This window comes from Gopherus evgoodei, chromosome 6 (genome assembly GCF_007399415.2).
Source record: "Gopherus evgoodei ecotype Sinaloan lineage chromosome 6, rGopEvg1_v1.p, whole genome shotgun sequence".
NCBI classification, from domain to species: domain Eukaryota; kingdom Metazoa; phylum Chordata; order Testudines; family Testudinidae; genus Gopherus; species Gopherus evgoodei.
In genome coordinates, this window is record NC_044327.1 from 89,601,031 (window position 1) to 89,622,685 (window position 21,655).

At 43.2% G+C, this 21,655-nt stretch overlaps 1 protein-coding gene across 2 annotated transcripts in view; it reads left to right on the forward strand.

Annotated features, from left to right (window-relative positions):
- The window catches only part of IQGAP2 (IQ motif containing GTPase activating protein 2), a 258,548-nt gene that overhangs the window by 125,431 nt on the left and 111,462 nt on the right, over positions 1 to 21,655 (forward strand). For both annotated transcript variants that reach the window (XM_030566208.1, XM_030566209.1), the window contains exons 3-5: positions 9,530 to 9,686; positions 14,050 to 14,127; positions 15,356 to 15,432. In XM_030566208.1, the coding sequence (XP_030422068.1) occupies positions 9,530 to 9,686; positions 14,050 to 14,127; positions 15,356 to 15,432 (312 nt within the window). The remainder of the gene's footprint in view (positions 1 to 9,529; positions 9,687 to 14,049; positions 14,128 to 15,355; positions 15,433 to 21,655) is intronic.

Below are 21,655 nucleotides of genomic sequence, written 5' to 3' on the forward strand. Positions count from 1 at the left end.
GTATAAGGAACAGAGGATACATTTGATGAACTCTTAGTAACCCATATTTAGACTCTGCAGAATTCAATTTTTGTTCTATAATTTTGACAGATATCAATGTTTGTTCTTAAGCATTTTTTATTTTTATTGATTTTAATTTCCAGTTTCACAGGAAATCGAATGTATGGGGTTAGACAATAATTATTTAATGACTATGTAGATACTGAGATTCAAAAAGTTAAAGCCTTATAACTGTTAAAATACCAATTGTCCACGTCACATGTCAGAATATACAAAATAATTATCCTTAAATCAAACTCCAAGTTCTCAAGTAGCATTTTTCTTTTCCTGGCTGTAAACTGATTGTCTATGGAAACACTTTTTGTTTTGTTTGTGGTGCATGGTAAAATGGTGGACTGACATTTACTGATGAAAATCGAATTCTTTCATACTGCTGAGGAAGCATGCTATGTTTTGGACTAGTCACTTCCTGAGTGCTGACTGACTAGAGTAAAAGTTCAAATTTGACCTTTGGTTAATTCCAATTCATCAGTTGTCCAGCTCTAGCTGCTGCTTATACAAGTATTTTAGAAGCCATAAGTCAGGAATAGCAAAAATGATCCATGGAAGTAATTGGCCTCAGCAGAGTCTGTATTCACACTAACTCTGAGGCAAATGTAGCTTTTCTTATTGTCTTCTCGTGCTTTGGAGAAGGCAAATAGTATGACACTTTGCTCTTGCATGTATATTTTTCTATGGTCATTAAAAAGTGATAACTCAAAAAAACCTTGGCATGTATCCATACAGTTTAAATATATTGGGTGGAATGGGGAAGCATGTCAGTGAGACCATACTTTCCACTTAGTTTTGGCACTGCAGGCTGCAGTGCTTCTTAATGACACTGGTTCCGTATGGTTTTGTCTGATACTGTCCAAGATCTATTGCTGGTTGTTTCCTGAAGAACTGTTTTGGATAGTCTTTGTCTCAGTGAAACCACTTTCATCTATCCTGTAATGAATCAAAATGCAACAGAATATGTCATCAGTTCATGAGTCTTTCTAACCTAAGACATAATGACGAAGTGTGCTTTTTCCATTCTGGGGTGAGAAATTGGCTGATTGTTTTTGAATTTTAGATTCCAACCTTAGTTTTCTGAACATATAAACCTCTGGTGGACAGGCTGTTGTACAGTATGTGTGAACTGGTCTCTGACTGCCTTAGTGATCAGAAAGTGAGACAAACCAATGTCTAAAGTATCCTCTCCTCTCATCTGTAACCATGTTAACATCCCTATGGCAACAGGAATTGCTTAGGTGGAAAAATAATATCGGAGAAAGTACTGAATGTGTTTGTAGCTCATTTTAATGTGACTTAACAGGGAACCCAGGATCTCAGGGCCGGCCAGCTTGCTGCAGACAACAGTGCTGTATGGAACACTGTTTTGAGAACCTCTGGTCTAATCTGAGTACTGACTTTCAAGACTCTGTGCTAAGTTGTTGTTCTTTTTAATCTTTCAGTATAAATGTTCTGAGTGGTACTACATGTCAACCGTAACTTGTATATTTTAATTATTCTAGTAGAAATTAGCTAAAAGATTAGTTTGAAAACTTCATGAAGTTTTCATTCTTCTTTGAGTGCTTGCTCATATCCATTCCGATTAGGTGTGCGCGCGCCGCGTGCATGTTCGTCGGAGACTTTTTACCCTAGCAATACTCGGTGGGCCGGCAGGTCGCACCCCTGGAGTGGCGCCGGTATGGCGCCTGATATATACCCCTGCTGGCCTGCCCGCTCCTCAGTTCCTTCTTACCGCCCGTGTCGGTCGTTGGAACTGTGGAGCACGGCTAGCTGTTCTCCACCTCCCTAGCCAAGCCCAGGGCTAGCCATTGGGCCCAGCACGCTCCAGCCATTCGGAGCACTGTGCACCAGAGGCCACAGTCAGCCGGCCTCCCCCCTCGGGTACGGAGGAAGACCCTGCGCATCCCCTGGCACAGCAAGATGTCCCAGAGACGGAAGTCCCTCAGGACAAGGCTTCCATAGAAGAACCACTCCTCCCTGGGTTATCTTCTTCCTCTTCCCCGGATGAGGCGGTAGCGGGCACATCATCATCGGGGCGCCCGCCGATTGATCTCTGGGCACATCAGGACCTTCTGCGGCGCGTTGCCCAAAATATAAACCTTCCTGTAGAGGAAGTTCCTGAAGTGGAAGACCCGGTGGTCAGCATACTTTCTGCAGAAGCGCCGACCAGGGTGGCCCTCCCCTTCATCAAATCCATCCAAGCAAAGGCGGACACCATATAGCAGTCTCCGGCCTCCATCCCACCCACAGCCCGCCGAGTGGAAAGAAAATATATGGTGCCATCCAAGGGGTATGAGTACCTCTACATACACCCCGCCCCCTGCTTGTTGGTGGTACAATCAGTCAACGAGCAGGAGCGCCACGGCCAGCAAGCTCCTGTGCCAAAATCCAGAAAAGCCAGGCGCATGGACTTGCTGGGCCGCAAGATTTACTCTGCAGGAGGCCTTCAGCTCCGTGTGGCGAACCAGCAGGCCCTCTTGAGCCAATACAGCTACAACACCTAGGAGGCTGTCGGCAAGTTCACTAAATTAGTTCCCCAGGACTCATGCCAGGAATTTTCAGCTCTCCTGGAAGAGGGGAAGAGGGTCACCAGGACCACACTGCAAGCGTCCTTAGATGCTGCAGATTCGGCAGCCAGAACGCTGGCATCTGGTGTAGCCATGCGTCGAATATCATGGCTTCAGGCTTCCAGACTACCGCCCGAGTTGCAGTATACGATCCAAGACCTGCCATTCGACGGGCAGGGTCTTTTCTCTGAGAAAACAGATCCCAGATTACAGAGTCTGAAGGATAACCGGGTTATCATGCGTTCACTGGGAATGCACACACCCCAGACTTAGAGACGGCCATTTCGCCCACAACCTCAGCACTCTTACCCCCCGCCTCGACCCAGACAGGATCTTACCCGGAGACGAGGCTGCCCGAACCGCAGACGTCAGTCGAGTCCTCAAGGGGGTAACAATTCTGGGTCCGCAGGGACCCAAAGCAAACTTTTGAGGGTGCGCCCGAGAGCAGTATACCAATCCCCTCCCTGGATCCTCTTCATTTTCTCAACCGCCTCCACCCCTTCCTGCCGGCGTGGTCCCAACTGACCTCGGATCGTTGGGTCATGCGCACGGTGGAGTTTGGATACTGTCTTCAGTTTATTTCTCCACCCCCCTTCCATCCTCCCTCCTCGTCCCTCTTCAGGGACCCCTCTCACGAGCAACTTATCATCCAGGAGGTTCGCAAGCTCCTATTCATCAGAGCTATAGAGGAGGTGCCGGAGGAGTTAAGGGGCAAGGAGTTTTATTCCCGGTATTTCTTAATCCCCAAGTCAAAAGGGGGCCTCCGACCCATCCTGGACCTGCGAGGACTGAACAAATTCATCAAAAAGTTCAAGTTCCGCATGGTATCCTTAGGAACCATCATTCCTTCCCTGGATCCAGGAGATTGGTACGCCGCTCTCGACATGAAGGATGCATACTTCCACATTGCAATTTTTCCTCCGCACAGGAGGTATCTGCGCTTTGTGGTAAACCAGGATCACTACCAATTTACTGTCCTCCCCTTTGGTCTCTACTCGGCCCCTCGGGTATTCACCAAATGTATGGCGGTCGTCGCTGCTTCCCTGCGCCATCGTCGTATTCACGTCTTCCCTTACCTCGACGACTGGCTTATCCGAGGCACTTCAGAGGCGCAGGTGATCGGCCACGTCGCCATCATCAGGGAGCTGTTTGTGAGTCTAGGCTTGACCATCAACCCAGACAAGTCCACTCTGGTGCCTACACAGAGGATAGAGTTCATCGGGGCAATACTGGACTCCAACCTTGCGACAGCCAGTTTACCCCTGCACCGGTTCCAAGCCATAATTTCCCTGGTCAAAGGTCTACAAACCTTTCCGACCACTTCTGCTCGAACTTGCCTCGCTCTCCTGGGGCACATGGCGGCATGCACCTTCGTCACGAGGCATGCAAGACTGCATATGCGCCCGCTGCAGACCTGGCTCGCGTCGGTCTGTCGGCCAGGCAGGGACACCATAGACACAATCATAACGATTCCACCGAATGTTCTAGGCTCCCTCGGCTGGTGGACGACGTCCTCCCAAGTGTGTGCGGGCCTACCATTTCACACCCCCCAGCCCTATGTGTCCCTGACAACGGACGCGTCATCACTGGGCTGGGGTGCCCACCTGGGGACCCTGTGCACACAGAGTCTCTGGTCGCCAAGGGAGCTAACGCTCCACATCAATGTGCGCGAGCTGCGGGCAGTCCGATTGGCATGCCAAACGTTTCAACGCCATTTACACTGCCGTTGTGTTGCGGTGTTCACAGACAACACAACGGCCATGTATTACATCAACAAGCGGGGCGGGACTCGGTCCTCCCTGCTGTGTCAGGAAGCAATACGCCTGTGGGACTTTTGTATAACCCACTCTATACATCTAGTGGCCTCCTTTCTCCTGGGAGTACGGAACACCCTCGCGGATCACCTGAGCAGATCCTTTCTATCCCACGAATGGTCCATCTATCCGGACGTCCTTTATTCGATTTTCTGGAGGTGGGGGTTTTCCCGAATAGACCTGTTCGCCTCCAGATCGAACAGGAAATGCCAGGTGTTCTGCTCTCTACAGGGTCGCTCCCCGGGCTCCCTGTTGGACGTGTTCCTGATCCCGTGGACGGGACGTCTTTGTTACGCCTTTCCTCTCGTCCACAGAGTCCTGATCAAGATCCGGAGAGACAGAGCCTACCTCATCCTGATCGCTCCGGCTTGGCCGCGGCAGCCCTGGTACACCATGCTGCTCGACCTGTCTCTGGTAGACCCAATTCCCCTGCCTCTTTGGCCAGATCTGATCACGCAAGACTTCGGCAGGATGCGCCATCTGGACCTACAGTCCCTCTATCTGACTGCATGGCGCCTGGCTGGTTAAGCCAGTCAGAGTTGCGCTGTTCCGCAGGAGTACAACAAGTGTTGCTGGGCAGCAGGAAGCCTTCCACGCGTTCAACCTACCTCGCGAAATGGAAGCACTTCTGCCACTGGTGCAACCAGCACAGCCATTCTCCACATTCCGTAGTAGTCCCCACTATTCTGGACCACGTGTGGTCTCTCAAGCAGCAGGGATTGGCGATTCCCTCTCTACAGGTACATCTCGCGGCTATATCCACCTTCCATCCAGGCGAGGCTGGCAAGTCAGTTTTTTCCCACCCTATGGTGTCAAGATTCATCAAGGGCTTGGAGCGACTATACCCTCAGGTCAAATGGCCTACCCCTACTTGGGACCTGAACCTTGTCTTAACCAGGCTCATGGCGCCCCCCTTCGAACCTTTAGCCACATGCTCGCTGCTGTACCTGTCCTGGAAAGTGGCCTTCCTAGTCGCTATCACCTCAGCTAGACGAGTCTTGGAGCTTCGGGCACTGTCTGTGGACCCTCCATATACTGTATTCCATAAGGACAAGGTACAGCTGCGACCACACCCGGCATTCCTCCCTAAGGTCGTCTCCGCCTTTCATGTTAACCAGGACATCTTCCTGCCAGTCTTTTGCCCAAAGCCGCATTCCTCCAGACGGGAGCAACAGCTCCATTCTTTAGATGTCCGAAGGGCGCTCGCTTTCTACATTGAGAGGACCAAACCCTTCCGCCGTTCACCTCAATTGTTTGTGGCAGTGGCGGAACGCATGAAGGGCATGGCAATCTCCTGGCAGCGTATCGCATCCTGGGTGACATCCTGCATTCGGGCATGTTACGACTTGGCCCATGTTCCGACGGGTCCTCTTACCGCCCATTCTACCCGGGCTCAAGCTTCATCTGCCGCGTTTTTGGCCCATGTCCCCATACAGGAAATCTGCCGCGCGGCCAGCTGGTCTTCTGTACACACCTTTGCATCACACTATGCACTGGTCCAGCAGGCTAGAGACAATGCCGCCTTCGGCACAGCAGTTTTACATTCCGCAACGTCTCGCTCCGACCCCACCGCCTAGGTAAGGCTTGGGAATCACCTAATTGGAATGGATATGAGCAAGCACTCGAAGAAGAAAAGACAGTTACTTACCTTTGTAACTGTTGTTCTTCGAGATGTGTTGCTCATATCCATTCCACACCCGCCCTCCTTCCCCACTGTCGGAGTAGCCGGCAAGAAGGAACTGAGGAACGGACAGGCCAGCAGGGGTATATATCAGGCGCCATACCGGCGCCACTCCAGGGGGTGACCTGCTGGCCCACCGAGTTTTGCTAGGGTAAAAAGTCTCCGACGAACGTGCACGCGGCGCGCGCACACCTAATTGGAATGGATATGAGCAACACATCTCGAAGAATAACAGTTACAAAGATGAATAACCGTCTTTTCTTCTAACATTTTAGATTTAATATAAACTAAGTGTAGAGCAATAACTGATTAGGGCAAAAATTGATTTTTATATACTTTTTGATAATATCCATGTTTTTGTTTCTCAGATTTTCTATTATTCATTTTTTACATTTTCACAGGAAATTGAGGGGGTGTCAGATAACTATTTAATAGCAGTAGACATTGAGATTCAGAGTGAAAGCTTCATAACTTAAAACACAAATTGTCAAATATCACACCAAAATATACAAAGTAAATATTCTTAAACTCTAGCATCATTTTTCTTTTCTTTATCTTCTCCCATCCTCAGTTGTATAAGGTGTTCACCAGTTTCCACCATTTATTCTGCTCTTCTACTGATCTGTTCAGGCTTCTGCATGTCATGTTAATAGATCTGGCTGCTTTGTGTGTTGTTCTACATAATGTTTCTCTTGGTCTTCCTCTTTTTCCCTTTCCAAGTGCTGTCTGTATTATAACTTGCCACAGAAGTCATTTTGGTGACGTCTTTTAAACGTGTCTTAAAATAGGTCCATTGTTCTCTTTCCATATTTCTGTAGATTGGTTTGCTCTCCTTTTTGAATTTCTAATATTGCAAGAAGTTCTTTCCAGCGGACTGGTAAGAGCTTCCTCAGGCATTTACTTTGGAATTAGTTGATCTTCTCAATTTCTTTCATCTATTTCAATGACTCTGCTCCATAAACTGCTAATAATTTTTTTAAAAGGTTTTTATGTCAATGCCAGTTTTGAAATCTTTTCAGGTTTATGAAAGTTGCTTGCTGCTTTTGATATTAGTTGTTTGACATCTATCATGGCATCACCAGCCTTGCACTTATCACTTCTCTAGAAATGACTTACTATTTCTAGTGTTTCTTCATCCACTCTAATGGTTACTTTTGGGACATTGCTATCAATATAGTTTGTCTTCTCCCTTGTTGATGAAAAAACCCACTTGTTCTGCTGTCTGCCAAAAGCCATCTTGTCTTCCATTAAGCAGTAAGTTTAGATCAGTGGTTCTCCCTTTTTTTTTTTTTTTTTTTTTTTTTGCGGACCACTTGAAAATTGCTGAGGGGCTTGGCGGACCACTTAGTGATCTATCCAAATGTTGTTTGTACCATTAGCTAACTATTGTAAAGCGCTTTTGATTAAGGAGCTATATTTAAAAAAAAAACTTAATTTTTTTTATTCTGTAAATAAAAGCACACGATTCATATTTTAATATCAGTGGGCTTGCCTTTCTAATGCGATGGACGTGCTCTCTCTCCCTGCAGTGGCAGACCTCAAGCTGGGGCTGGGAAGGAAGGGGGTCTCTCTCCAGCAGCTGCAGCCCTGGAATTGTGGGAAAGTCACCTCTTTCTCTGGCTGCCGCAGCCCTGCATGTCTCAAATCCCCCCCCCTTCTCACCCCACTGCCCCCTCCCACCTACCTCCTATTCCCCCAAGACTGCCACCTCACCTTACAGGGGCCAAGCACCTAATTAGTGGAGCCACACCTGTGCAGCTCCGCTATTTAGGTGAGTGGCCCTTAATTCTCTCGTGTGTGGCCCCCTATGTGTGCACCTTAGAGAGAACTATCCATGGACCATCTGAATGGAGCTCGCAGACCACAGGTGGTCCACTGACCACAGTTTGAGAACCTCCAAGTTTGACTAAACAGACAATATCAACAACAAAAACGAGGCCATCCAATTGTGCTTCATTTGTCCATAAAATTCCCTGATTGCCTTCTGCGGTTACTTTCCTCATGATAGTGCAAAACAATAGTGGGGACATAATGCATCCTTGCCTTACTCTAGTTGTCACTGCAAACCATTAGCTGATACTGTCAGTTTCTGACTGCGCATTCAGCATTATCCTATACATCCTTGGTGACTTTAATTGTTTTTGGTGGTGGTCCATTGAGTGCTATAATTTTCCAGAGACTGCCTGGGTATGCTCTCAAAAGCCTTCATGAAATCTATAAAATTTATCATGAGTTATTCTGCTTTGTTTTATAGTATTTCTAACAGTATGGTCTGCCTGTGATCTCAGTGGTCTAAAACTGCTTGTTCCTCTCAAGTTGATTGTTTCCTAATACATTACCAGGATGATGTTGCACATGATTTTCTTACTTAGTCTATCTGTAAACTTTTATTTTTATCAATGGAAGTATTTGTCAGCTTGCATAAGTGGTGAAACTGACAGATAAACATTTACGGATTAAAAAATCAAATCCTTCCAAGCCTACTAATTTAATATTATCATCTCCTTTAGAGGAGGGACTTTCACACTGTTTACCACTGAACTATTTAGCCACTACAGTTGAAGTTCTTTGGGAACATGACATTTACATGGCTGTCTGTGTGGGTGTGTCTGTGTATATTTGTCAGGCATAATGTTATAACTTGAGTGGAAACAGCAAGAAAATACTTGCTGTTTAGTCAATAATGGCTTTACTGTAATAAGTGGTACCAAATATTTCATTAACATTAATAAAGAACCGCAGTACTATAGTAGGTGGAGGATAAAAGCTGCATAACTGTTTCGTGTGATAGTGGATGTGAATTATCTTGATTTTTTCCAAACTCCTTATTTTTGTGCTGTTAGATTCTGATTCAGGAAAGCATCCCTATTCAGAACAGCACTTAATCACTTGCTTACGTCCCATTGAAGGTCATGAGATTTAACTATGTGCTTAAGTGCATTCCTGATTTGGGGTCTTAATGACTTGTGCACTCCTCTTTCTATTTTAGAAACAAGTCTGAATGGGACTAATCTCTTTTAAATGTCTGACATTGCTCAAGATCTGAGGATACATTGAAGTGCACTGAGACCCATTGGTACAACATTTAAAGTATCTTCTTCTGAGTCAGAAGGCATAGTTCAGAAACTGACTCCATTACCAAAGTATCCCTGATGCAAAAACTGTCGTGACTCCTTTTGTAGTAGTTTTGATCTACCATCTAATGAGCACATGGGGAGCTCTTCTTCTGTTGCTCTGTGCGTGCGTCGGTGCTTTTACTAACACCTAAGGGGTGTGGAGTTGTTGTTTGGTAGTAGTGGTTATGGTTGTAACCAAGTGTGCGAACATATAATGGGATCACAGTTCTAATATACTGTATCATGTTAAAATTGCAACCAACAGAAATATGTAATTCTTGATCGTGTGTTTTGTAGATGGATGGAGGTCTGTTTGGCTGAAGAACTGCCACCCACTACTGAATTGGAAGAAGGGTTAAGAAATGGAGTTTACCTGGCCAAACTTGCAAAGTTCTTTGCCCCTAAAATGGTCTCTGAGAAGAAAATCTATGATGTGGAACAGATACGATATAAGGTAACAGGTTTTATTGGCTGTTGATTAAAACCAAGAGTTAAATATTTGTTGCTCCATCTTTTCCATTCGTTGTTTTAGCACTGGGCTTTGCAGAAAGCTAATGAGTACTTGTTTCTATCAGGTTAATATTTTCTGCATCAGTAGACTGTGTTGTGTCCTAATACATATGGAATTCTACTCCTCGTTTCACTTTTTAAGATCTGTTGTATCTTTAGTTAGGAACATTACTCTTACCTTTCTTTCTCTCACCTTTCTTTCTCTCACCAGTTGCGCACACACATTACAGTATAACTCCCCGTAGACCAATGAAGGACTGACTGTGGTCACCAGCTGGGACATGAACTTTTAGCCCTGAAGAGCAGGGAGGCAATATGATAAAATAACTATTATACAGAAAAACCATGATAGCTGTACTTAAGGTTTTTAAAGACCAAAAAAAGTGCTTTCAGCTCCAGGGAAAACTTTTTGGTAAGGACACAAAGCATTACCATTTGTAAAATTACAATCCATTAGGAAATAGGGGCCTAAAGCACTATGAGACTATTTATTTAAAAAAAGTTACCAAGTTCTTACATAAACTGCTGTATAATTTGTTAGCAAATATCCTCCTTGTGAGATCTGCATGTTTTTAGTTTTAATATCAAACTCTGTATCATGGAGGAACAAAAATCAGCCAAACAAATCAAGCTCTGTTATTACAATCACAAGCTGCATAGTTACTTGGTGATAATGGAGAATGCATGTATATACATTAGTTTATATTTGGGGACCTCCTTTAAGAGCTGCTTTACTTCAGTTTGCATAAGAGGACAGCTGGAGAATGCAAATTTTAAAAGTACATCTGTTTTTGGGGTGTTTTCTGTGCAGGGCCAAAATTTGTTCAGGATCTCATGTGATTAAAAAAAGTGTATATAACTTTAAAAATTATGCATATGCTTACCTACTTGCTTACCTGCCACATCTGCAGTTCAGGCTTCTGTCTCTCAAGTGGCCCCTAAAACAGGAGCATTGTTCTTCCCTTTTTTTTGTTCTGTTTTTTAAGTGGTGGTCTTGTCAACTGTTAGGGGAAAATGGCCCTTGAGTCCTGAATTTGAGCCTTGAAATGTAGTGGTGATCAGACTGATTTTATAGATTATATAAATATATTTTAGATTGTAAATATTTGTGACTTACAAGCTTGTCTACATGAACATGTATGGCGTGACGAGCTGTGGTGTAAATTTATAGCTTTCTAGTGTGCTGCATGCTGACTCTGTGGACTTTGTTGCTGCACAATTTGAAAAAAAAAAAAAAAAAAAGACCCTGGGAACTTTTAGTGCATAGCAGCAGGCTCCACGCAGTCAGTCAATGTGCAGCCTGCAGGAATGCTGTAGATGTACACCACAGCGTGCTGCGATGTACATGCTTTGTGTAGATGTGCCCCAAGTTATACGCATGCCCTGTTACTGAGTTGGAATCTTGAACAGTTTATCATACAGCATTGCAAATCTGTATGTGGATTTTGGAAGACATAACAAAATAATTTATGAAAAACTGCAATCTTTCAAAAGAAGTCTATATAGAAGTTTAGACATGATGTTTTTTGTCTTTAGTTTCATCTCAATAAAAACTAAGTAATACTGCCAAATATGAAGTCCACTAGAAAATTTGTCATTGCTATTGATCTTAAGGTGGAAAGAACTCCAGATACCACTACGACAAGCAATAGTATATAACCTTAATGTCGATTGACCTTTAGAAATGCCTCATCTTAAATTTTGATGGTTAGTACAGAAAGTCTACGGTACAAAGTATCAGAGGGGTTGGGTAGCTGTGTTAGTCTGGATCTATAAAAGCAGCAGAGAGTCCTGTGGCACCTTATAGACTAACAGACGTTTTGGAGCATGAGCTTTCGTGGGTGAATACCCACTTCGTCAGATGCATCTGACGAAGTGGGTATTCACTCACGAAAGCTCATGCTCCAAAACGTCTGTTAGTCTATAAGGTGCCACAGGACTCTCTGCTGCTTTTACGGTACAAATATTCTCATGTGTCCTATCTTCTCTGTACAAAGATACACTGTTGTGTGGTAACTGAAGTGACGTATTCAAAGCCAAAAATGTTGAAAACTGCCAGTTCAAGCTCTCTTATCAAACAAAAAAGCCTTATTTTCAGCAGCTGTGTGGCTGAAATTAGAAAGATAACTGTTCACTAGTATAATTCACAAACTGGCATGTTTGTGCCTATTTTCATCATAACTTTTTTATCTGAATTTAGTGTGATTTTTTTTTTACTTGAATTGACAGGCCCTGAGTGTGAAATCCTCTTGCCACATGAGTAGAGAATTGCAAGGTTTTTGGGAAGCCCAAGAACAACAACAAAGCAAAATTCTCCATACTGCTTCAGCACTGAGTCAACTCTGACCTAAAGGGGCCTCTCCCGTGAAGGAGAAAGTAGTTCATTCCCTATGCTTACAATCATGCTTTCCTTAGTGCCACTGCTGAGACTACAAAACCAGTGCCAGTTGGTGCCAAAATTTTTGTGATGTGGCCATGTGCCCAGTAGGAAACTGAGACAACCAGACTCAACTTGCATAGATCATTGGACAACAAGCAAATGGTATTTTTTAGTCACAGTTGACCTAGACTGGATCTGAAAAGCTCTTTTATTCCAAGCCATTATGACTCATAAGACCTTTCATTCAAAGGAATGTGCTAGTGGGAAGTTATCTTCAGACTGAAGCTCGGAGCAGCCAGCACACCTCCAGCTTTACATAGGCAGTAGATTCTGATTGATGTAACCTACAGAGAGGTGGACAGGCCAAACCTGAGTGGTTCTGTGACTCCACCATGGCATGTCCCTGCTTGGTTTTGGGGACGTAGGTTTCAAATTCACAGTTTCTGTGAACTAATTTTGGAATAGTTAGTTTCTTACTTGCGTGCAGAACAGGTTCTCAGATGTTGCCTGTTGAAATTGGGTGGAGGGATGAATGGTGCTTAGGGAGGCTTTTTTTTCTGTCGCTTTTTAAGTGAACTATGAGAAGAGGATGTGAGTTTTGCACATTCATATGTTCATTTGAAGCCTTCACTGGGAAATTATGCCTCAAAAGATTTGCTTCTAGGACTGTCAGTTTTGGAAACTGCTTTTTTCAAAATGAGAACTTATACTGAAAAACATGTTTAAAAAAAAATGTCTGGCTTTTTATGGGAAACTTCTTTTTAAATGGTCTGCTTTAATCCTGTGAAATTAAATAACTTAATTTTTCTGTGAATTTTTGACCAGCTGTGATTAAATGGCACTTTATAGAATAGACCTAAACATGTTCACAGCTCTCAAGTGCTTTTCTGGTCTCTTTTCAAGGTAACTCCACCTTTTTTCCCAGCCTCTTTTTCTGGAGACGGTTTAGAAAAAAGAACCAAGAGCCCCAAAAGACCTAGATCAAACTCAGAAGAAAGCAGAGATTTGTCCATAGTCTTGTCCCATGAAAAGGGAGGGATTTCTGAATCCACACCTGGCAAGCTGGCCAAATACTGAAATGCTTCTTCCAATCCTCTTGAAAACTGTTTGCATCTGAAATGCTTAATTTTTATATAGAGACCTGTGAAAAACTGGTGGAAGAACTTCCACAATTTCATGCAGAATTTTTCAACATTTCAGGAAATTCTGCCTTCTTCAAATATTGCTTTTCTACAAAACTTAAATATTTTTCGTTAAAATAATGGATACTTCAAATTTCCAACTTAAAATTTGAAGACTGCTTGTGGTCAGAATGGACTTAAAAAAAAACAAACAAAAAACAGAAATGAGTGAATTTTCAGTGGAAAAAGGCTTTTTCTTTTACTGGAAAAATTAGTGTGATATTTCAGTTAAGTGGTTCCACTTCTCAAATTCTTGGCAAAAATGATTTTTCATGTGCTCTTTTCTACGTTGCACACACCTCTAATTACAAATCACTTGAACTCCCTCGATCTCCAGGAGACTTTAATGACTAAACATCTCTTTTCTGTAACAGCTCTGTCTCTCTCTCATATTTGTATTCAGGCTTGCCTTGCCCAACCAGAACAGTAGCCTAATAAGCAAGAAGGCGTCTATAGAATGCTTCTTCACCTCTTAACAATGAGACTCTTTGAACAAACTTGCTTGGAAACAGGATTTGGGGCACAGGCATTGGGATTACAAAGTCCACCTAAGAGGATGAGTTACATAGCATGCAACTGCCTTATGATTTGACAAGCAGTTGAAACATTCTGTCTTTAGGGTCACATATTGAAAACCTAGAATTTTATTTACAGGAGAAGTGTAAAATTGTTAAGCAAAGGAAGGTAATTGGCAAAAGAAGATAATCACTCAAAATAATAATCTTGTCTTCCCTCTTCCATATTAGAGATCGGGCCTTCATTTTCGGCACACGGATAATACTGTGCAGTGGCTAAGGGCAATGGAATCCATTGGTCTACCTAAAGTAAGTATTTAAATGACATGACACAATAACTGCCCATGGACAAAGTTGACTAAAACAGTGAGATTATTTTCCCCTTAATTTGCTTAAATAAAATATTGTTGAAAGCTTCAGTACTGGGAAGACCTAGTTCAGGAAATAAATCTAAAGCTTAGAAATGTTTGTTTGCTTTTAGTGTCTTTTGTATCTTGTCACTTTCCATCTGCTACTCCATAGTTCCATTATTTTGTCCTATTTTCTTCCTATTTATTTCCAGTGACTTTGTTTTTAGTCTATCCTGAATCTTTAGTAGATCCCATGCTGTCCTTCCATCTGATTCCCTCGTAATGATTTCTCTGGGTTTCCTTTCATGTTATTTCCTGTCCTCCTCCCCTTCTCTCTTTGCCCCCATCTTACACATTCCCTTTGCTTTTCTCTCCCTCTCTGTGTTGCCCATCAACAGTTTCTCCTGATCAAAGATATTTAATACAAAGCTGGGTGGAAGCTTTTGCTGTGGCTACTCTCTGAACAGTGCTTGGTGCCTCTCAGTCACGGAACCAATGGCACTTCTGCGCCTTAATGCATTTGCTGAGGTAGCTTGTTAGCCAGCAGTGTTTCTTTAAAAGCTGTTTTACTACTTCATATCTGTAGAACATTAACTCTTATTTCAGACCTTATTGCTTGCTTTAAGCTTGTTCAGTTTATTTGGTGGCTGGCTATGTCAGTTCAACAGATATCTAACTTCTCTTTCTTCCACTCTGTCTCCCTCCCTGAAAGGTTTCACTCATGTCATGTTCCCTCTGTGCCAGGGAGGGTCATGTACTAGAAGGGGCCAAGAGCTTGCTGAATCTGCCACAAGTGTTGTGATACAATGATATGGAGTGTTGCCTATGACTCTTCCTGTGGGTACTCTGGGTTGTGAGGCACCTCGTTATCACCTGCCCTTAGCATGAGGAAGCTTTGTCTGTATCTGATGGGGAGGACAGCTCCGCAACTCCACTGAACATGGGCAACATAAGCACCCCACTCTAGGCCTTGCAGGCCTGCTGCTCTCTACAGGTTACTAGGCACACCCCAACCCTCTAGTACAGCACCTTGACAGTGCTTGCAGTTCTAGATAGCTAATTTGTCTAGTAATGACCATTTAAAGCTATTGTAGTGCAGCATCACTGTTCTCTAGAGGGTCCAGTTGGACTAATGAGAGAATATATATTGCTAGTCAGAATAACAATTCTATTCTTTATTTTTTTAGATCTTTTATCCAGAGACTACAGATGTCTATGATAGGAAAAACATACCTAAAATGATATACTGCATTCATGCACTAAGGTAACTAGTGATGGGGTGGGAGGAAGTTTAGATTTGGTGACCAACTTTCAGGCCTGTAGTTTCAAACCGGCTTCAGGTAACTGGTGTTCTTAACAAAAGGTCGTACTTCAAAACTTTAGTGTGTCATTGTCTGTTAAGTTTATTGACTTTGTTCTGGGCCATGGGTTTTTGAATACAACATAAGCCTAAATGAATTTTTATTACAGCACTATTGGGCAAATACTTCTGAAGTAGACATTTAAAAAAAAAAAAACTACTGAAATACATAGGAGGGTTGTTTGCATGAATCTCCCCCAAACACGTCATTTGGAAATTTGAAGCATTTGTGTAAAATAAAAAAGCTTTTTTAGACGCCTCTCAATCTCGAGACACTAAGCAAAAATCACCTTTTTAGAGTGATGGTAACTTCCTCCAGAACCTGATTAAAATTATAGCCTACGCCAAACCACTTGAAACTATCTCACTGTATTGATTTCCCATTTCTACAAATAAGTGCTGGTACACTTAATTAAGCTTCCACGTTAATACAATGCCAGTAGAAATGTGTTGTCCAGAAGAATGAAAATGAGGCTGTGCCTTGACACCAAATTACAACTATTGCCTTCCAAAGTGAAGACTGACCAGTATATACATTCTTAATCATTCATCCCCCCAAATTATTTTGCCTCAGGTTTTACATGTGTTGGGCAAATTTCTTATAGATCTCTAGCTAGTTTAGTCGTAATTCAGTACAGAGCCAGGGAATTTTTGGTTACACCACTATAGTGGAGCTAAAAGCATTTTCTGCCTTAAAAATTCTTCCTCTTGAGATTTAAAGTGTAAAAGTCTAGAATAGGGGTCAGCAACCTTTCAGAAGTGGTGTGCCGAGTCTTCACTTATTCACTCTAATTTAAGGTTTCAGGTGCGAGTAATACATTTTAATGTTTTTAGAAGGTCTCTTTCTATAAGCCTATAATATATAACTAAACTGTTGTATGTAAAGTAAATAAAGTTTTTAAAATGTTTAAGAAGCTTTATTTAAAATTAAATTAAAATGCAGGACCCCCCCCCCCCGGACCGGTGGCCAGGACCTGGGCAGTGAGTGCCACTGAAAATCAGCTCGCGTGCCACCTTCGGCACCTGTGCCATAGGTTGCCTACGCCTGGTCTAGAACCTCTGTCTCTGATGTTTTGTTCCTGGTGGTGGTGGTATTTGCAGGGCCAGCGCTACCATTTAGGCAGCCTAGGCAATCGCCTAGGGCGCCAGGATTATTCAGGGGCGGCATTTTGCCGCGGGGGGGCGGCGGGCGGCTCCAGTTCACCTGCTGCAGTCGTGCCTGTGGAGGGTCCGTTGGTCCGCGGCTCCAGTGGAGGTGCCGCAGTCATGCCTGCGGATGGTCGGCTGCTCGCGCGGCTCCGGTGGACCTCCCGCAGGCATGATTGTGGCAGCTCCACCGGAGCCATGGACCAACGGACCCTCCACAGGAATGACTGTGGCAGCTCCACCGGAGCCACTGGATCAGTGCGGGGGGCGCGAAATGACCGTGCGCCTAGGGCGCGAGAAACCCTAGCGCCGGTCCTGGGTATTTGCAGACCTAGACTCCTTCCTAGTTCTGTTAAGCTCTCTTGCCGTATAAGGAAGCCTTTTTCTTTAATAATTTTTGTTACAGTATCACGATTGTAAAGATGAGTTTGGGGCATAATTTAACTATTCTGTTTTGTCAGCACTCATAGCTGAGCCATTTGCCACGTCAGTAGCCCTAGGAACTACTGAATGTGCCATAGGTGAAATGTTTTACTTGTATCATAATCGTTGAAATGCTGCTGCTGCTGCTGCTCCTGCAATCTTGTGTAAGAAGTGTACCTAATACCAGTAAATAAGATATACATTCAAAGTTTTTAATATTTTTCTTTCAAAATGCTGGGAGTTTGGCCTTAGCAGTCATATCACTTCTTTTGCAATGTGTTGCCATTTAAATTAATGCATTTGGTGTAATATTAACTAGACGGCATCACAATGATTACATAAATACAGGAGGGTAGTCAAAAACTATGTAGCTGGTCTTTCTGTCAGTGAGTGTCTTGTGTAAGCTTGAAATGATTTCCTGAAGTGGACACATGGGGCTCTTAATATTAAGCAGCTTATAAAGAAATGGTGGGCTAAGTTCCATTCCGGTGATGTCACACTCTTTATTCAGATGTCAGATGTTCTCCAGAAAGGGGAATAGAACCAGACTTTGAAATGGTTATATTTGCTGAAACTGAAGACTTAAGCGATTGGTGGTATTGACTAATACTCCTTACCCATATTTTTTAATACATTTGCTTCAGCTTTGCATGTTTGCAGTAACAGTGTATCAATTAGTATCTTCTTCTTGAACTGTTTTGCAATGGTTTGATTCTTGAGATATTCATTTTCCCTTCTGCAGCCTGACCTTGGTCAGGACGCATGCCAATCCATCAGAGCTGATCTGTGTAGTTTCTTGGCCTTTATTCTCAATTTGTTTTCATTTCACTTAAATTCTTCTTGCTATGGTACATATCAGCACAAAGTTAAAGCACTCAAATCTTAAAAACAAACAAAAATCAAAACGGTACTATTGACCAGTGAGTCTGTGCTATGAATTGACCACCCTTCCTTTTAACAGCATTTAACCCTGTGCTGCTTTGACTTTTTGTGTAAGACACAGGCATACAGTCACTGCACTCTGTCCACATTTTCTCTGACCTCTTCTAAAATGCACTGGGACCATGTGATACATTTCTCAATTGTGATTGTCTTGCAGCTTAAGCCCCAACATCTGTCTTGCATTACACACACAGCTGCATTAAAATAACATTTTAAATGCTTGAATTTGCAGCATTAAAGTTAAGAAATGCCAGAATTAAGATTAGCTATGTACTCTTAATTCATCCTCCTTGTGTATGTGCATTATGATAGTCTTTAATTACATGGTGATATATTTTTCTGCAGAACCCCTGATGGATTCAATAGAAAAGGTGGATGGTGCTCTGGGGGTAAATCATGGTTAAGATTAAGATTTTATCACTGTGACTTTTACTAAAAATAACCAGCAGGTTGCAGGCAACAAACAAAAAATCATGGGACCCTGTGACTTGTCTGTCTTTTAGTGTTTGGTTTTTTTTTTAAAAACTGGGAGGGGGTGGACTTGGGGGCAGAGATAGAAATGTCAACTGGAGCCCTATGGTGGGGGACTGACAGCTTGAGCCTCACTGGAAGGGTGGGTGTGCGAGTGGGTGTGTGCGTGCGTGCATGCATGCATGGCACAGGCCGAAATCCGTGATTAAATTGTATCCTTACTCATGGTTGTACAGTGAAAGAGGCTATGTTCTGAAGAACCCTATAGCCATTTGTTTCAGAAGTTGAAAGGCATGTTGTGAATGAGGCAGGGGATTACAGGAGAGGATGAACTTCTGCCTAAGTCAACTGACCATTGCTCTGGAGTAGAACTGCATTCTATCTCTGCCTGTACTACAGTCCTCCTATGTGATGCTAGTCAAGTTGCTTAAACTAAACATTTCAGACTTGGCCACTAACTGTGGATTCTCACAAAACAAGCAACAATGTGAGATCCTGGTGTTGGATTTGCAGAAATACTGAGCACTCTCAGCTACTCCTGAAGTCGATGGGAGCTGTGCTTTAAAAGAATAATGCTAAGTAAATCAGGCTCTGGTCACTTCAAATTGAGCACCCAAATAAATAGACGGTCCTGACATAAATCTCTCCCTGCCTCGGTACCCCATCTGTAAAATGGGATTAATACTGCCTCACAAAATGTTGTGAAAATAAAATATTTGTGGTGCAGTCATACTGTAATGATGAGCACTATGAAAAAGCCCATGAAGGAACTCTGAATTCTGTATTTGGAGCAGGGTTTGAATGATGCCCAGTGGATAAGGTCTGTGGCCCCATTTTGAACAATAAGGAGAGAACAAAATATTGACCAGCTGCTCATCAAGTGCATCCAACTAGTGCATAGAATAAGGAAGGCATTCTGGGGATGGGATGTGATCATGTAATTAAAGACTGTGTACCATATGCAGAAGAAGGCTGAATTAAGGATGCTTGTGCAATCTTACTCTGGCACTTCTTAACTTTTGAGCAGTTGACTTTGCAACCTTAATAATGTTCTTTTAACATAACTTTTAGTCTCTATAAATTCCTAACTTTAAAAATTGAAGTCCAGTGATGGAATTTTTTTCCAGGTTTGTTTATGTTGATACACTTCTGGCTAATGAGCTGGGTTTGAACCTTTAGATCCATAGCACATGCCTCTGCCACTTGAGGTAATGGAGTAACTGATAGCAGTAGTTGGTTGTGACCACTTCAAGTTCCAAACGGCCTCACTTAAATTAAATGCTATGAGTATCGATTCCTGATGCTTGGTAGGAGTACTCACTAGTAAGGTTCCCAGTAAACATTTGCCCCATGAGTAATCTATTAAACTGAGTCACTCCCACACAGTAAAATGTTCTTTTAAAGCCAGTTAGTTTAAATCAGTGTCCAGATGCAAGTTTGTTAATATTCACATTAAAAAATTAAGTCTTATTACAAAGAGCATGCATTAGATATGCATGTTTTCCAGTGAATATATTCCTTAATACAAAAGAAGGCAGTTGCATTCCTGACTACCTTTACATTTTTATGTGTGTTTAAAAAAAAAAAAAAAGAGAGAGAGAGAGAAGCAAGCTCCCAGCACCACCTTGTGGTAAACTCCTCCACGCCAAGGAGAATAGAACATAGACCACATTACTCAACCATGTACAGTATAACTGTAGTTTACACAAGAGAGTGAAATCTTACATTTATTGGCCACATTCCAAACCACTTCTGCTCTTTTGCAGTATTAAATATTATACAGTGGTGACTGTTAAACAGAGCCACCCGGGGGTGGGGGGGAGGGAAGAAAGTGGGGCAATTTGCGAGCCGCTCCAGGTTTTTGGTGGCACTTCAGTGGCAGGCCCTTCACTTGCTCCAGGTCTTTGGTGGCGGGTCCTTCTGTGCAGCTGACGACTCGGAGCGCGTGAAGGACCCGCCACTGAAGTGCTGCCCAAGCCTTGGAGTGCAGCCCAGTGAGTATAAGCGCCGCGAGTGGCGGGGGCAGGGAGCCGCGATTGGTGGCACTTAGGCTGCTTTACTGCAGCCGCTTCATTCTTTGGCGGCAATTTGGCAGCAGGTCTTTTCCCTCCGAGAGGGACCCGCTGCTGAATTGCTGCCAAAGACCCGCTCCTGCCCCAGGCCCTCTGAATCCTATGGGCGGCCCTGCTGCTAAAAAGCGAGCATTTCCCAGGCTAACATCAATGCCATTTTTTTTTTATTGGACACTTCAGACGAGACTGAGGGCTAGTCTATACCAGGATTTCTACAGCGGCACAGCTGTAATACTGCTAGTGCAGGCGCTCAATGCCGACGGGGAAGAACTTCTCCCATTGCTGTAGGGCTGTCCACACGGGTGCTTAGATCACTTTCACTTATGTCACTTGGCTTTTCCACACACCAAGCAACTTAAATGATACCTAAGTAAGTGATAGCATGTACAAGCCCGTAGTCCAGGCCTTAAAGAGTTACAGTAAAAGCCTTTCAAAACATTGCAAGGGAAAACTAACAAAGAAGCAGTTTGGGAGGACTGTTAATGCAAAGAGACTTTGGTAGTTTGGGGCTTGTTTTTAGGTGAATTTTTTAACTTTTTTTCATTAATTGTTCTGTTAGTTTATTTAATGCCTTCTTGTAAGTTGAGGATGGCAGATGGAATGATTCAGAGTGTTGAAGCAATCTGAAGACTTTCATGTGATGAGATATGATGGGATTGGATGCTGCAGTGACCTACTGCCTGCAGAAGAATCTGCTTCCTCTGTTCCCATGGTGGTGGTGAAGAGAGGAGATAGAACCAGTGGTGCCTGGTGCCCCTTGTAATTAGAACAGAAAATGTCTGTGGCAACTATTAACAAATACACTTAGTAAAGTCTCCTGCTGCAATTAATGGGCAGCTGAACAAAGACAAAATATACTTTTGCTGCAATGTGTAGAGATGATGTGGGAGTTGGGGCGGAGGTGCGTTTTTTTTTAAAGGCAAAATAGCCTCCCCCTGTTATAAATATTTAGAATTAAAGTGCCTTGTTTGAAATTTGAGATTCACCCCACAAAAAAATAATCACCTCCATTAATTCCGTTGCCAAAATAAATTCCGGAAGCTCCTGACTTTTTACAATTAAAGGCCTTGCAC